The sequence below is a fragment of the Somniosus microcephalus genome, chromosome 22 (genome assembly GCF_052327205.1).
Source record: "Somniosus microcephalus isolate GS21.2 chromosome 22, FLI_Smic_1.0, whole genome shotgun sequence".
Lineage (NCBI taxonomy): Eukaryota > Metazoa > Chordata > Chondrichthyes > Squaliformes > Somniosidae > Somniosus > Somniosus microcephalus.
Window position 1 is genome coordinate 13,303,498 of NC_141008.1, and position 15,754 is coordinate 13,319,251.

A 15,754-nucleotide genomic window follows, 5' to 3' on the forward strand; every position below is an offset into this window, starting at 1 on the left:
CGCAGATTGGGTGACCGCTTTGCGGAACACCTCCGTTCAGTCCGTAAGGGTGACCCCGAGCTTCCGGTCGCCTGTCACTTTAATTCACCGCCCCATTCCCACTCAGACCTCACCGTCCTTGGCCTCTTGTATTGTTCCACGGAAGCTCAACGTAAACTCGAGGAACAGCACCTCATCTTCCGATTAGGCACTTTGCAGCCTTCCGGACTCAATATCGAGTTCAACAATTTCAGATCATAACCTCGGCCCCATTACATTTTTACTTATATATTTTTTTCACCCCTTTGTTTTGGGTCTTCCCTTTCCCCCCCCCTTTCCTTTTTTTTCCTCTCTCCCACATGGCAGCTGTCTCCCATCCTGCCAGTACACTTCACACCTAATCCGAGCCGTCTTTTGTCTCCACTGTCCTATTACCATCTCGTCTGGTTTTGAATACCTCTTAATGTCTCTTTTACTTCTTTTGTTCTATCGCAGCCCTGCCTTCGATCTATTTTATTTCCTTTCCAGTTTTGAAAAAGGGTTTGACCCAAAACGTCGACTCTAATTTCTCTCCATGGATGTTGCTTGGCCTGCTGAGTTTTTCCAGCATTTTCTGTTGTTATTTCGGATTTCCAGCATCTGCAGTATTTTGCTATCGTACTATTGTTATGTAGTTAAATCTCTGGAAAGAATAGGCTAGATGGACTAAATCATCCTTTGTTTCCCCCTCCTCAGCCCAGTACTGAGCTCTCTCAAGCCAGGCACAGTGACCCTCCTTTTCCAGTACCGAGCACTCTCGGGCCAGTTGCAGCGACCTTTCCCAGTACTGAGCACCACTCAGTTACGAGACCCACCCTCTGGAATGCTGTGTTAATGCAAAACCAAGAGTGACCATCATGGAGGAAGTGATGTAATGGCCTTTTGGCTGAGGTTAGAACGCGATATCATTGGAAGGAAGTGAGGGAAGACCCGGCAGGCTAATCACGCTGCGACCAAACTCGGCAACTGTAATCAGAGGTCTCCCGCAGCCTTTGCATCATCCTGTGTATCTCCCTCAAATAAATCCTATAAGCCAAGACTCTGCGTTTAGAATTTCAAATTCTGGCAACAGCTCCAAGCTTATCTTCCCAGCAGTTTTAATCTGCAATAACAACAGAAAAAGCTGGAAAAACTCAGCAGGCCAGGCAACATCCGTGGAGAGAGAAACAGAGTTAATGTTTCAGGACCCTGAAACGTTAACTCTGTTTCTCTCTCCACGGATGTTGCCTGGCCTGCTGAGTTTTTCCAGCTTTTTCTGTTGTTATTTCAGATTTCCAGTATCCGCAGTATTTTGCTATAGTATTAATCTGCAGTTACGGCCATGGAAGCAGTGTTTGTGTGTTCACGTCGTGGCCTGTCGGAGTTTAAATCAGTCCGAGAACCCTTCCACTACTTCACACCGTTCTCCACGGGAAGAGTGCGAAGATATGAAAACATCAAAAACCTGCAATTACTCCCACAGTTGCCCTCCGATATCAGCTGCGGTGCCAACCCACACGATTCTCTCCAATCTGCTGGTTCCCGAGCAGAGAGTGACATTGGCACAGGCCCAGGAGCGGGTCACCTGCTCGTAGCTGGAGAATGACACGTGGTGGAGGGGGTCTGACTGGGCAGTGGATCAATTTGAGAAGGAAGAAATAAGCAAATTATCAAAGCAAAATAACTAGTGCATAAGTTGCACTTTTGTGTAGATATTTATCATCTGTGTATTTGGGGATTTATAAACCAATATGAACAATCCTTTATCTGTCATTTGGGCCGTGTGATCTCCTGGACTGCTTTTGATTGCCTGAGGGAGTCGAAGACGAATTTTTCCCTTATTGGCCCTGGGTTTGGGTTTTCTCTCTGGTTTTATGCCTCTCCCAGGGGATTGCATTGCTGCGGAGAAGGGAGGAAGAGTGTCCATGATACTCCGGCCATCATGGTGTGGGACGGCTTTGATGGACCAGCTGGTCTTTGCCAGCCTGTCAATTTTGTATGTTCGCATTGTAAAAGTCACAATTGTGACCAATGCACCAGAGTTTAGAGCAGGTCGGAATCCAACCCTAACACTAAAGCTCCAATTGTAACCTAACCCAATGGCGGGTACGGACCGGGCACACGTTTTACACTGCCTGATTTTACTTCACATTGAATCCGCATTAAGTTAAATCATGGCATACATGTTTAGCTTTGTTCTGCCTTTATGAAGTATGACTAGCTACTTACACAATTATTAAATGGTTACTGGATTCTATTTGGCATCTCTCGCTCTCACATCTCCTTTAGATAGAGGAGCCACGGTTGGTCATTTTTATTGTTCTCAGGATGTGGATGATGCTGTCAAGGCCTCAGTTGTTTGCCATCACTCGGGACACAAGTGGGTTGAATTTCCCCGGGAGTTCCGATTGTCGTCATAATTCCAGCGGAAGATCTGCAGAATCCCTGGAGGAACCGCGTTTACGCCGTGTCTGTGGATCTTCAGCTGGCCAATCAGGAGAGCCCTCATGGAAAGTCAACCACTAACCGTCAACCAGAGAGTCACCTAGAGGCCAGACTGGCTAGGAGCGGCAGATTCCCCTCGCTGACGGACATTAGTGACCCAGCTGGGATGTCATGGTCATTTTTTTTCCCTCATAAATTTAAGAAAATTTATATTGTGTCTTTCACAACCTGAGGACATCCCAAACTAATTACATTTCACAACTTGCTATAATGTGATTGGAACTCATAATCACTGTGCTACCATGTACCGCACTCACAAGTTGAGTCCATTGCCTGGATTACTTGCCAGATGCCTAAACCATGACATTTTGTGTTTCGAAAATATTCTTTAAACTGGGTGATGTATTCCTCATGTCCTTCCCTTGCCACACTTGACGTCCCCACGTGAGCCCTTCACAGGTCCCACTCCCTTCCTGGCTAAGGCCTTCAAGCAGCTGCCTGCCTCACGTGTGAGGCCCTCGCAGCCTGCTGCTGTGGCAAAGATCTCATCTGCTTCCATCGGCGTGAATTACTTTGATGGCAAAACAATAAATATTTGAATCCTGCAGCTTCACACAACCTTTTGCGAGTTAGAGTACAGGGTGAGAATGGGGTGGGAAAGAGCTTGGAGTTTCTCACGGGTCAATGGACATACAAGTAGGGTTGGAACCATCTAGGGTTGTCCTGGAGTCTCCAGGAATTAAAGATTAATCTCCCGGACACTGGTGCGAGCAACCCTGGTGAAAAATCATAGCAGCATTAAAAAACAACTGTTTTTTTCATGTTCTTTGAACACTTTCATTTATTTGTGATAAAAATATTGGAGATGGGGAAAAAAGGCTGTTTGAGGTCATGTGATGAAACCTCCAAGACTGTCCAGCTAGAGATTGCATTCCCCAATGTACAAGTTCGACACGAGGTTCCGAATCACTTTCTTGAGCAGCCTGACTGCAGCTGGTGATCAGCCCATACATACCGCTGTGGTTTTCTGGATGTCAGAAATGTAACCATCTGTGTAATACTTATGCAATTAGAAAAAGTTAGTCGTGCGTAAGTAAAATTCAGTTATCACGTGGCTGCTGTCTCAGCACTCTGTGTACTGTCACCTGACAGCCAATGTTGGACAGTTAGCAGTAATACAGGCTGAAGGCCGTGCATCTGATCTGAGAGCTGTAGCCTGGTGCTGAGAGCTCGCCTGGGAAGCCTTAAACATCTCAGACAAGCACTTCCAGTGCTACTGGGGAAATGAAAGGGATGTGAGCACATTACGGGGGCAAAAGATTTGTTGGCCGTTGAATAAATATTTTTAAAAATTAATATTTCACCTTTTCTGAAGGCTGCCTGGGGAAAATTGACTTCAATTGAAATGAAAATGGGGAGAGATGCCGAACAGGAGCCGGCTTTACACTATTACCCAAAGTCAAAAATACCCCGCGTTGAGTCTGAGGGTGAAAAGGGCAGGGGTGAGATTTTCAACAGGGATGGCTGAGGCTGGGTTGGAGGTCAGGAATGTTACGGAGGTGGAAGTAGGCAGTCTTTGTGATACAGTCATAGAATTGTAGAATCTCACAGCACAGAAGGAGGCCATTCGGCCCATTGTGCCTGTGCCAGCCCTTTGAAAGAGCCGTTCAGTGAGTCGCACTCCTCTGCTTCTTCCCCAGAGCCCCACAATTTTCTCCCCTTCGAGTATTTATCCAATTCACTTTTGAAAGTTACTATTGAATCTGCTTCCACCGCCCTTTCAGGCAGTGCATTCCAGATCATACAACTCACTGCGGAAAAATAATGTCTCCTCATCTCATCGCTGGCTCTTTTGGCAATTACCTTAAATCGTGTCCTCTGGTTATTGCCCCTTCTGCCAGTGGAAACAGTTTCTTCCTATGTAAGCTATCAAAACCCCTCGTGATGGAGAAGATATGGAGTTGAAAACTCGGCTCGGGGCAGAACAGGAGGCCAAGGTTGCAGTCTGGTTTGGCCTGAGAGAGTGGGGAATGGAGTCATTAGCGAGGGAATGGAGATTGTGGAAGGGCCAAAGCTGATGACTCATCCAAGGCTGGATGTCAAGCAAGCAGTCCGACAGCACGGAGGCAGTGCAGGGATCGATAACGGTGGTGGAGAGCTAGCGCTGGGTGTCGTCAGCGTACATGTGGAAACTGAGTCCGTGTCTGCCCCTCAGAGACACCATCCGCAGAGTGTAGATGAGGAAATGGAGGGGGCCAAGGACAGATCCTTGGGGGTCTCCAGAGGTAACGGTGTGGGTGTGGGAAGAGAAGCCATTGCAGGAGATGCTCTTATTGCAATGGGACTAAGCACAAGCCCCCTAATGATGGCTATGTCACTGTCCTTGGATGTAAGAATTCTAATCTTTGCACTGTTGAGTCATGCTTCTTGTGCTGTTCTCTTGCAGGTGTGTTGGACGGTATTCAGGACTACTTTAAAATAAACGACAGTTTAGCGGGTTTATTGCAGACAGGTAAGAGTGACAATAAGAGTTTTCTATTTTTCCTTCCAATCCCCCCGTGTTTGCCCCTTCCCCCCGGTCTCCTCGTTGGTGTCTATTTGCAGAGCTTCTGGAGACCTGTAAAATGGAAATGTCATGAATTCAGTGATATTTGCAGGCAGTGTTGAGTTCATCCACAATAATCCTTCAAACAATAGTGTGAGTTTGCATTTAAAATAAATATAAATATTGGAGGATTATTGGGGGAATGAGGAGGGGTGATTTGGGGAATGGGGAGGAGGTCTGTTTTTGGAATGGGGAAGAGGGATTGTTGAGGGAATGGGGAGGAAGGATGCTGGGGGAATGGGGAGGAGATGGACTAGGGGAATGGGGAGGAGAGGGACTAGGGGAATGGGGAGGAGAGGGACTAGGGGAATGGGGAGGAGATGGACTAGGTGAATGGGAAGGAATGTTGCTAGAGAAATGGAGGAAGGTTGCTGGGGGAATGGGGAGGAGAGGGACTGGGGAATGGGAAGGAGAGGGACTAGGGGAATGAGGAGGAAGGTTGCTAGGAAAATGGAGGAAGGTTGCTGGGGGAATGGGAAGGAGAGGGACTAGGGGAATGGGGAGGAGAGGGACTAGGGGAATGGGAAGGAGAGGGACTAGGTGAATGGGAAGGAGAGGGACTAGGGGAATGGGAAGGAGAGGGACTAGGGAAATGGGAAGGAGAGGGACTAGGGGAATGGGGAGGAGAGGGACTAGGGGAATGGGGAGGAGAGGGACTAGGGGAATGGGGAGGAGATGGGCTAGGGGAATGGGGAGGAGAGGGACTAGGGGAATGGGGAGGAGAGGGACTAGGGGAATGGGAAGGAGCGGGACTAGGGGAATGGGAAGGAGAGGGACTAGGGGAATGGGAAGGAGAGGGACTAGGGGAATGGGAAGGAGAGGGACTAGGGGAATGGGAAGGAGAGGGACTAGGGGAATGGGGAGGAGAGGGACTAGGGGAATGGGAAGGAGAGGGACTAGGGGAATGGGAAGGAGAGGGACTAGGGGAATGGGAAGGAGAGGGACTAGGGGAATGGGAAGGAGAGGGACTAGGGGAATGGGAAGGAGAGGGACTCAGGGAATGGGAAGGAGAGGGACTAGGGGAATGAGGAGGAAGGTTGCTAGGAAAATGGAGGAAGGTTGCTGCGGGAATGGGAAGGAGAGGGACTAGGGGAATGGGGAGGAGAGGGACTAGGGGAATGGGGAGGAGAGGGACTAAGGGAATGGGAAGGAGAGGGGCTAGGGGAATGGGGAGAGGGACTAGGGGAATGGGAAGGAGAGGGACTAGGGGAATGGGAAGGAGAGGGACTAGGGGAATGGGGAGGAGAGGGACTAGGGGAATGGGGAGGAGAGGGACTAGGGGAATGGGAAGGAGAGGGACTAGGGGAATGGGGAGGAGAGGGGCTAGTGTAATGGGGAGGTGCGGGACTAGGGTAATGGGGAGGAAGGATGCTGGGGGAACGAGGAGGAGGAATGTTTTGGAATGGGAATATAGGAACAGGAGTAGGCCATTCAGCCCCTCCAGCCTGTTCTGCCATTCTCTTAGATCATAGCTGATGTGTATCACAACCCCATGGGAATTAGGCAGAGAGATGCTTGGGGCATGAGGAGGAAGGATGTTTACAGGGTAATGCGGAGGGAGGATGTTTACAGGGTAATGCGGAGGGAGGATGTTTACAGGGTAATGCGGAGGAAGGATGTTTACAGGGTAATGCGGAGGGAGGATGTTTACAGGGTAATGCGGGGGGAGGATGTTTACAGGGTAATGCGGAGGAAGGATGTTTACAGGGTAATGCGGAGGAAGGATGTTTACAGGGTAATGCGGAGGAAGGATGTTTACAGGGTAATGCGGAGGAAGGATGTTTACAGGGTAATGCGGGGGGAGGATGTTTACAGGGTAATGCGGAGGGAGGATGTTTACAGGGTAATGCGGAGGGAGGATGTTTACAGGGTAATGCGGAGGGAGGATGTTTACAGGGTAATGCGGAGGGAGGATGTTTACAGGGTAATGCGGGGGGAGGATGTTTACAGGGTAATGCGGAGGAAGGATGTTTACAGGGTAATGCGGAGGAAGGATGTTTACAGGGTAATGCGGAGGGAGGATGTTTACAGGGTAATGCGGAGGAAGGATGTTTACAGGGTAATGCGGAGGGAGGATGTTTACAGGGTAATGCGGAGGGAGGATGTTTACAGGGTAATGCGGAGGGAGGATGTTTACAGGGTAATGCGGAGGGAGGATGTTTACAGGGTAATGCGGAGGAAGGATGTTTACAGGGTAATGCGGAGGGAGGATGTTTACAGGGTAATGCGGAGGAAGGATGTTTACAGGGTAATGCGGAGGAAGGATGTTTACAGGGTAATGCGGAGGGAGGATGTTTACAGGGTAATGCGGAGGGAGGATGTTTACAGGGTAATGCGGAGGAAGGATGTTTACAGGGTAATGCGGAGGGAGGATGTTTACAGGGTAATGCGGAGGGAGGATGTTTACAGGGTAATGCGGAGGAAGGATGTTTACAGGGTAATGCGGAGGGAGGATGTTTACAGGGTAATGCGGAGGAAGGATGTTTACAGGGTAATGCGGAGGGAGGATGTTTACAGGGTAATGCGGAGGGAGGATGTTTACAGGGTAATGCGGAGGAAGGATGTTTACAGGGTAATGCGGAGGGAGGATGTTTACAGGGTAATGCGGAGGGAGGATGTTTACAGGGTAATGCGGAGGAAGGATGTTTACAGGGTAATGCGGAGGGAGGATGTTTACAGGGTAATGCGGAGGAAGGATGTTTACAGGGTAATGCGGAGGGAGGATGTTTACAGGGTAATGCGGAGGAAGGATGTTTACAGGGTAATGCGGAGGGAGGATGTTTACAGGGTAATGCGGAGGAAGGATGTTTACAGGGTAATGCGGAGGAAGGATGTTTACAGGGTAATGCGGAGGAAGGATGTTTACAGGGTAATGCGGAGGGAGGATGTTTACAGGGTAATGCGGAGGGAGGATGTTTACAGGGTAATGCGGAGGGAGGATGTTTACAGGGTAATGCGGAGGGAGGATGTTTACAGGGTAATGCGGGGGGAGGATGTTTACAGGGTAATGCGGAGGGAGGATGTTTACAGGGTAATGCGGAGGAAGGATGTTTACAGGGTAATGCGGAGGGAGGATGTTTACAGGGTAATGCGGAGGAAGGATGTTTACAGGGTAATGCGGAGGGAGGATGTTTACAGGGTAATGCGGAGGAAGGATGTTTACAGGGTAATGCGGAGGGAGGATGTTTACAGGGTAATGCGGAGGGAGGATGTTTACAGGGTAATGCGGAGGGAGGATGTTTACAGGGTAATGCGGAGGGAGGATGTTTACAGGGTAATGCGGAGGGAGGATGTTTACAGGGTAATGCGGAGGGAGGATGTTTACAGGGTAATGCGGAGGGAGGATGTTTACAGGGTAATGCGGAGGGAGGATGTTTACAGGGTAATGCGGGGGGAGGATGTTTACAGGGTAATGCGGAGGAAGGATGTTTACAGGGTAATGCGGAGGGAGGATGTTTACAGGGTAATGCGGAGGGAGGATGTTTACAGGGTAATGCGGAGGAAGGATGTTTACAGGGTAATGCGGAGGGAGGATGTTTACAGGGTAATGCGGAGGAAGGATGTTTACAGGGTAATGCGGAGGGAGGATGTTTACAGGGTAATGCGGAGGGAGGATGTTTACAGGGTAATGCGGAGGAAGGATGTTTACAGGGTAATGCGGAGGAAGGATGTTTACAGGGTAATGCGGAGGTAGGATGTTTACAGGGTAATGCGGGGGGAGGATGTTTACAGGGTAATGCGGAGGGAGGATGTTTACAGGGTAATGCGGAGGGAGGATGTTTACAGGGTAATGCGGGGGGAGGATGTTTACAGGGTAATGCGGAGGGAGGATGTTTACAGGGTAATGCGGAGGAAGGATGTTTACAGGGTAATGCGGAGGGAGGATGTTTACAGGGTAATGCGGGGGGAGGATGTTTACAGGGTAATGCGGAGGAAGGATGTTTACAGGGTAATGCGGAGGAAGGATGTTTACAGGGTAATGCGGGGGGAGGATGTTTACAGGGTAATGCGGAGGGAGGATGTTTACAGGGTAATGCGGAGGGAGGATGTTTACAGGGTAATGCGGAGGGAGGATGTTTACAGGGTAATGCGGAGGGAGGATGTTTACAGGGTAATGAGGAGGGAGGATGTTTACAGGGTAATGAGGAGGGAGGATGTTTACAGGGTAATGCGGGGGGAGGATGTTTACAGGGTAATGCGGAGGGAGGATGTTTACAGGGTAATGCGGAGGAAGGATGTTTACAGGGTAATGCGGAGGGAGGATGTTTACAGGGTAATGCGGAGGGAGGATGTTTACAGGGTAATGCGGAGGAAGGATGTTTACAGGGTAATGCGGAGGGAGGATGTTTACAGGGTAATGCGGAGGGAGGATGTTTACAGGGTAATGCGGGGGGAGGATGTTTACAGGGTAATGCGGAGGGAGGATGTTTACAGGGTAATGCGGAGGAAGGATGTTTACAGGGTAATGAGGAGGGAGGATGTTTACAGGGTAATGCGGAGGGAGGATGTTTACAGGGTAATGCGGAGGAAGGATGTTTACAGGGTAATGCGGAGGGAGGATGTTTACAGGGTAATGCGGAGGGAGGATGTTTACAGGGTAATGCGGAGGGAGGATGTTTACAGGGTAATGCGGAGGAAGGATGTTTACAGGGTAATGCGGAGGGAGGATGTTTACAGGGTAATGCGGAGGGAGGATGTTTACAGGGTAATGCGGAGGGAGGATGTTTACAGGGTAATGCGGAGGGAGGATGTTTACAGGGTAATGCGGAGGAAGGATGTTTACAGGGTAATGCGGAGGGAGGATGTTTACAGGGTAATGCGGAGGGAGGATGTTTACAGGGTAATGCGGAGGGAGGATGTTTACAGGGTAATGCGGAGGGAGGATGTTTACAGGGTAATGCGGAGGGAGGATGTTTACAGGGTAATGCGGAGGAAGGATGTTTACAGGGTAATGCGGAGGAAGGATGTTTACAGGGTAATGCGGAGGGAGGATGTTTACAGGGTAATGAGGAGGAAGGATGTTTACAGGGTAATGCGGAGGAAGGATGTTTACAGGGTAATGCGGGGGGAGGATGTTTACAGGGTAATGCGGAGGGAGGATGTTTACAGGGTAATGCAGAGGGAGGATGTTTACAGGGTAATGCGGAGGAAGGATGTTTACAGGGTAATGCGGAGGGAGGATGTTTACAGGGTAATGCGGAGGGAGGATGTTTACAGGGTAATGCGGAGGGAGGATGTTTACAGGGTAATGCGGAGGGAGGATGTTTACAGGGTAATGCGGAGGAAGGATGTTTACAGGGTAATGCGGAGGAAGGATGTTTACAGGGTAATGCGGAGGGAGGATGTTTACAGGGTAATGAGGAGGAAGGATGTTTACAGGGTAATGCGGAGGAAGGATGTTTACAGGGTAATGCGGGGGGAGGATGTTTACAGGGTAATGCGGAGGGAGGATGTTTACAGGGTAATGCAGAGGGAGGATGTTTACAGGGTAATGCGGAGGAAGGATGTTTACAGGGTAATGCGGAGGGAGGATGTTTACAGGGTAATGCGGAGGGAGGATGTTTACAGGGTAATGCGGAGGAAGGATGTTTACAGGGTAATGCGGAGGGAGGATGTTTACAGGGTAATGCGGAGGGAGGATGTTTACAGGGTAATGCGGAGGGAGGATGTTTACAGGGTAATGCGGAGGGAGGATGTTTACAGGGTAATGCGGAGGGAGGATGTTTACAGGGTAATGCGGAGGAAGGATGTTTACAGGGTAATGCGGAGGAAGGATGTTTACAGGGTAATGCGGAGGGAGGATGTTTACAGGGTAATGAGGAGGAAGGATGTTTACAGGGTAATGCGGAGGAAGGATGTTTACAGGGTAATGCGGGGGGAGGATGTTTACAGGGTAATGCGGAGGGAGGATGTTTACAGGGTAATGCAGAGGGAGGATGTTTACAGGGTAATGCGGAGGAAGGATGTTTACAGGGTAATGCGGAGGGAGGATGTTTACAGGGTAATGCGGAGGGAGGATGTTTACAGGGTAATGCGGAGGGAGGATGTTTACAGGGTAATGCGGAGGGAGGATGTTTACAGGGTAATGCGGAGGAAGGATGTTTACAGGGTAATGCGGAGGAAGGATGTTTACAGGGTAATGCGGAGGGAGGATGTTTACAGGGTAATGAGGAGGAAGGATGTTTACAGGGTAATGCGGAGGAAGGATGTTTACAGGGTAATGCGGGGGGAGGATGTTTACAGGGTAATGCGGAGGGAGGATGTTTACAGGGTAATGCAGAGGGAGGATGTTTACAGGGTAATGCGGAGGAAGGATGTTTACAGGGTAATGCGGAGGGAGGATGTTTACAGGGTAATGCGGAGGGAGGATGTTTACAGGGTAATGCGGAGGGAGGATGTTTACAGGGTAATGCGGAGGGAGGATGTTTACAGGGTAATGCGGAGGGAGGATGTTTACAGGGTAATGCGGGGGGAGGATGTTTACAGGGTAATGCGGAGGGAGGATGTTTACAGGGTAATGCGGAGGAAGGATGTTTACAGGGTAATGCGGAGGGAGGATGTTTACAGGGTAATGCGGAGGAAGGATGTTTACAGGGTAATGCGGGGGGAGGATGTTTACAGGGTAATGCGGAGGGAGGATGTTTACAGGGTAATGCGGAGGGAGGATGTTTACAGGGTAATGCGGAGGGAGGATGTTTACAGGGTAATGCGGAGGAAGGATGTTTACAGGGTAATGCGGAGGGAGGATGTTTACAGGGTAATGCGGAGGGAGGATGTTTACAGGGTAATGCGGAGGGAGGATGTTTACAGGGTAATGCGGAGGAAGGATGTTTACAGGGTAATGCGGAGGGAGGATGTTTACAGGGTAATTTCCTTGCATTTGGCTTTGACCTGGAACTGGGCATCCAAAATTTAAAAAACAGATCCAATCCTGAACATCCACGGTTATCATGTGGAAAAGCACCAGACGAAAGAGAATGAAAAACTGAAAGCAAGAGGAAATATGATATCCAGTGTATTTACTTAAGACAAACCTGTATGGTAGATACAATGAATATAATATGGACCTTCACCCATAGCATGATTTGCCAGGGCCAGAGTTGAACATTCTTGCCCAACAGCTCCTATTACAGCCTTCCATCCCCATGGTAAGCTGCATTACTGTTTGAAGGACTAATATGTCGAACATTTACACTCTCTCTCTTTATATGTAAAGTCTCGCATTTCACAAGTGCATATCTGTCACACTTCTGAGTGTCAAGGGTATTTCAAAGAAAAACACTCATTTCATGCTGGTTTCTTCTGACCCAGAGCCAGGAATTTACAACCTGAAAACTTACCCCGCCGACAACAATCAACTGCCATCTGGCCTTAGGATTTACAGTGATTGGGTCTTAAAGGATAAGTCTAGGTTAAACACCGCAGTGTTTTAGCAGCAGAATAATACACGGCGCATTGCCTACTACAATGCTCCTGTCTTTATAAAGCACTGCAGACCGGGAGCAATGCCACGGGAGATCTGCTAGGATCTGTCACCGGTGGACTCGACAGTGAGCCCATTGTCCTGGGCCCTGTTGATTGGGCTGATTCTACCAGTGGCTTCTGCCCTAGATACACTGCTCCTTTAATTCCGCCATAACATCCCTGTGAATCATAAAGTCTGTTGAATTAATGCACATGTAATAGGAGAGCATTTTATGTGGTTTCTCTATAAAGGAGCTGCTAGCAGTGTATATATCACCATACTTTCCCATTTGTGTTGTAGGGAGGGTATATTATCTGCTGTACTTTTCAGCTTCTGTTGGTTCTGCTGCTCTGTTACACCAGGATCCCATCTGGTGGTGGCAGTGGCACTGTGCATTGGACGCAGCTGCCTTGGAGAGTTAGCACACTGATTCACGCCTATGATGCTTTTCTCTCTTGTTGGTACTTCATCTCGTCTTTTTTCTCTTGGTTTTGATTTCCTCTTGATGTCTGACTGGAATGTCTCTTCCGCTGTCTCTCTTGCTGCCACTTCCCCCCCTCTCCAATTCTCTCCCAGTTGTTTTTCTCCCCCAGCGTCCCTCTGCCCACCCACCTTTAGGCCTCCGAATGCCTGTGACTGCTGAGACCCTTGGCGGACATTTTGAAAGTAGGCAGGAAACAACAGTGAAGCAAAACCAATGGCACAGCAAGCTTCACTGCCTCCCGATCTTTATCTGACAGCTGTTGGAGGCTGGAAGTGGTTGAAGCAGAGACCATTGCATCTTTTAAGGGAAACTTGGATAAACATTGAAAGCGGAGATAAAATATAGGGCTAAGGGGAGAACGTGGGATTAGTTTTAGACTGTTCCAGCAAAGAGAGAATGGGCTGAACGGCCTCCTTCCGCGACATATGCTGCTATGGGGGGACCCCACTGAATGAAAGAAAAACTTGCAGTTGTGTTGCACCACCTCAGGCTGGCCCAGAGCACTGTACAGCCAGTGAAGTACTTTTTGAAGTGTAGTCACTGTTGTAATGAAGGGAAACGTGGCAGCAAGGTCCCACGAACAGCAATGAGATCATCTGTTTTGGTGATGTTGGTTGAACGAGAACTCCGCTGCTTTTCTTTAAATAGTGCCGCGGGATGTTTTACGTCCAGATAAGAGAGCAGATGGGGCCTCGGTTTAACGTCTCATCCGAAAGCTGGCACCTCCCGACAATGCAGTGCCCCCCTCAGCACTGCACTGGAATGCCAGCCTGGATTTTTGTGCTCAAGTCTCTGGACATGGGACTTGAACCCACAACCGTTCTAACTCAGAGGTGTGAGTGCTGCCCACTGAGCCACGGCTGACCTTTAAATGCAGTTAGGAGAACTTTACACATGCTGTAATGCTGTGGCCCTGCTCATCTAGAATTTGCTGGCTCGATGTTGAGACGACTGTTTAATCACTGACTTGCCTGTTTTGTTCAGCCTTTATCTGCAGCTACATGGTGCTGGCTCCTTTGTTTGGTTACCTGGGTGATCGGTACAACAGGAAGATTCTCATGTGCATCGGAATATTCATATGGTGTGGCGTGACACTGGCAGGATCGTTCGTCACTCAGTCTGTAGGCGGATTTATTTTAATGTTAATGATGTAGTTGTCAAAGTTGGGGCTAGAGAATACAATTCTTCCTACTCTAGTCTTCTGTATTCCTATGTGCAAGTGCCCATGGTCTGTGTCTAGGCCAGTTTTCACTGCAGAAGCTGGCTGCTTATTACACATATAAATGGCTGCACAGAGTGACACCGCTATTCCCGGCCTGAGTGGAGATGATTGGTTAACTCCCCCGTCAATCACGCCTAGAGACTGCACTGCTGTCAGTGACTGGGATTGATTTACACACATCATTTGTATGTAACTATCCTCCACTCACTGCATTTTGCGGGAGAAATCACCCCGCTTTTATTGGGAGACCTTGCTGTAGTCTCGGTCATGAGTTCGGTTTGCTGTAGCTTGCAGAGACACTTTTTAAAAATAGACTCTGTAGACTATTTGCTGAGTAAATAAACAGACTTTGTTTGCTGTAAAATAGACTGTTTGCTGAGTAAATAGACTTTGTTTGATGTAAAATAGATTGTTTGCTGTAAAATAGACTGTTTGCTGTGAGTCCTGCCGTAGATACCGGCCCACCTCCAACTCATTGGTTGACACAGCGGTGTCAATCGGCACTCTGATTATTTATATGCACCAGTAATGCTGATTCGTAGGAGAGAACCAGCGACGACGAAGGAACGGTGATATACTTCCAAGTCAGAATGGTGTGTGAATTGGAGGGGAACTTGGAGGTGGTGGTGTTCCCATGCAGCTGCTGCTATAGGTGGTGGAGGTCACAAGTTTGATGGTGCTATATGACCCATTAAAGGGGCCTCAAAGACCATCTGAAAACAACTCCAGTTGCACCAAAATGACACGTTCCAATTCCCATGCCACAGAAACTAAATGTGATCGCCAGATTAGTGCCAATTTACACGCTATTTGGTCCAGTGAATTGATGCCCATTGAAACTGCTCAACTCATTTCACAGCGGACCCTACGGATTGGGCTGTCTTTGAACCGAGGAGCTGAGGAGAAAGGACGGTGTATTTATCCACCGCTCCTGCCGGATGCAGTTCTCAATAACCCTCCCGACTGAGAAATGTTCACTGGTATGTCGTTGACTTTCCACTCATCATTTATTTTTCCAACTTATTTTTCTCCTCAGCACTTTTGGCTGCTGCTTGTGTGCCGGGCGTTTGTTGGCATCGGAGAAGCCAGTTACTCTACGATCGCACCCACCATCATTGCAGACCTCTTTGTGGATGATAAAAGGACATGGATGCTCTCCATCTTCTACATTGCGATCCCAGTGGGAAGGTACGTGCTTTACTGATGGCCTTGCCTTCTTTCTGCGCTCTGTAACGCTGATGAAATTACGGGGTGGATGGGGAACTAGGCATGTCCGTCCCTTTGGGAGTAACCCCGTTGGCTCGAACTCCCAACACATGGAGCCATAGAATCTTCTGGAGTGTGCCCACTGCAAACCTGCACTTCTGACCCAGCCAGAGTAACCGGAGGTGGTGGGCAGGGCAGGGGAGGGTGGAGTTTCCACAAATGAGAATGTTGCTGGTGGGCACCTGTGCCACCACCACACCCACTAGAGCAGGTGGGGACAGGTAATGTGGTACCGGACAGTCACTCGTTCTTTAGTTGGCAGCCCTGGTC

General features: G+C 49.1%; 1 protein-coding gene across 1 annotated transcript in view; it reads left to right on the forward strand.

Moving 5' to 3' along the window:
- Positions 1 to 15,754, forward strand: part of LOC147102040 (protein spinster homolog 1-like) — a 187,295-nt gene that overhangs the window by 15,326 nt on the left and 156,215 nt on the right. Inside the window, exons 2-4 of the mRNA XM_085964196.1 lie at positions 4,889 to 4,954; positions 13,981 to 14,117; positions 15,255 to 15,406. Of these exons, the coding sequence (XP_085820322.1) occupies positions 4,889 to 4,954; positions 13,981 to 14,117; positions 15,255 to 15,406 (355 nt within the window). The remainder of the gene's footprint in view (positions 1 to 4,888; positions 4,955 to 13,980; positions 14,118 to 15,254; positions 15,407 to 15,754) is intronic.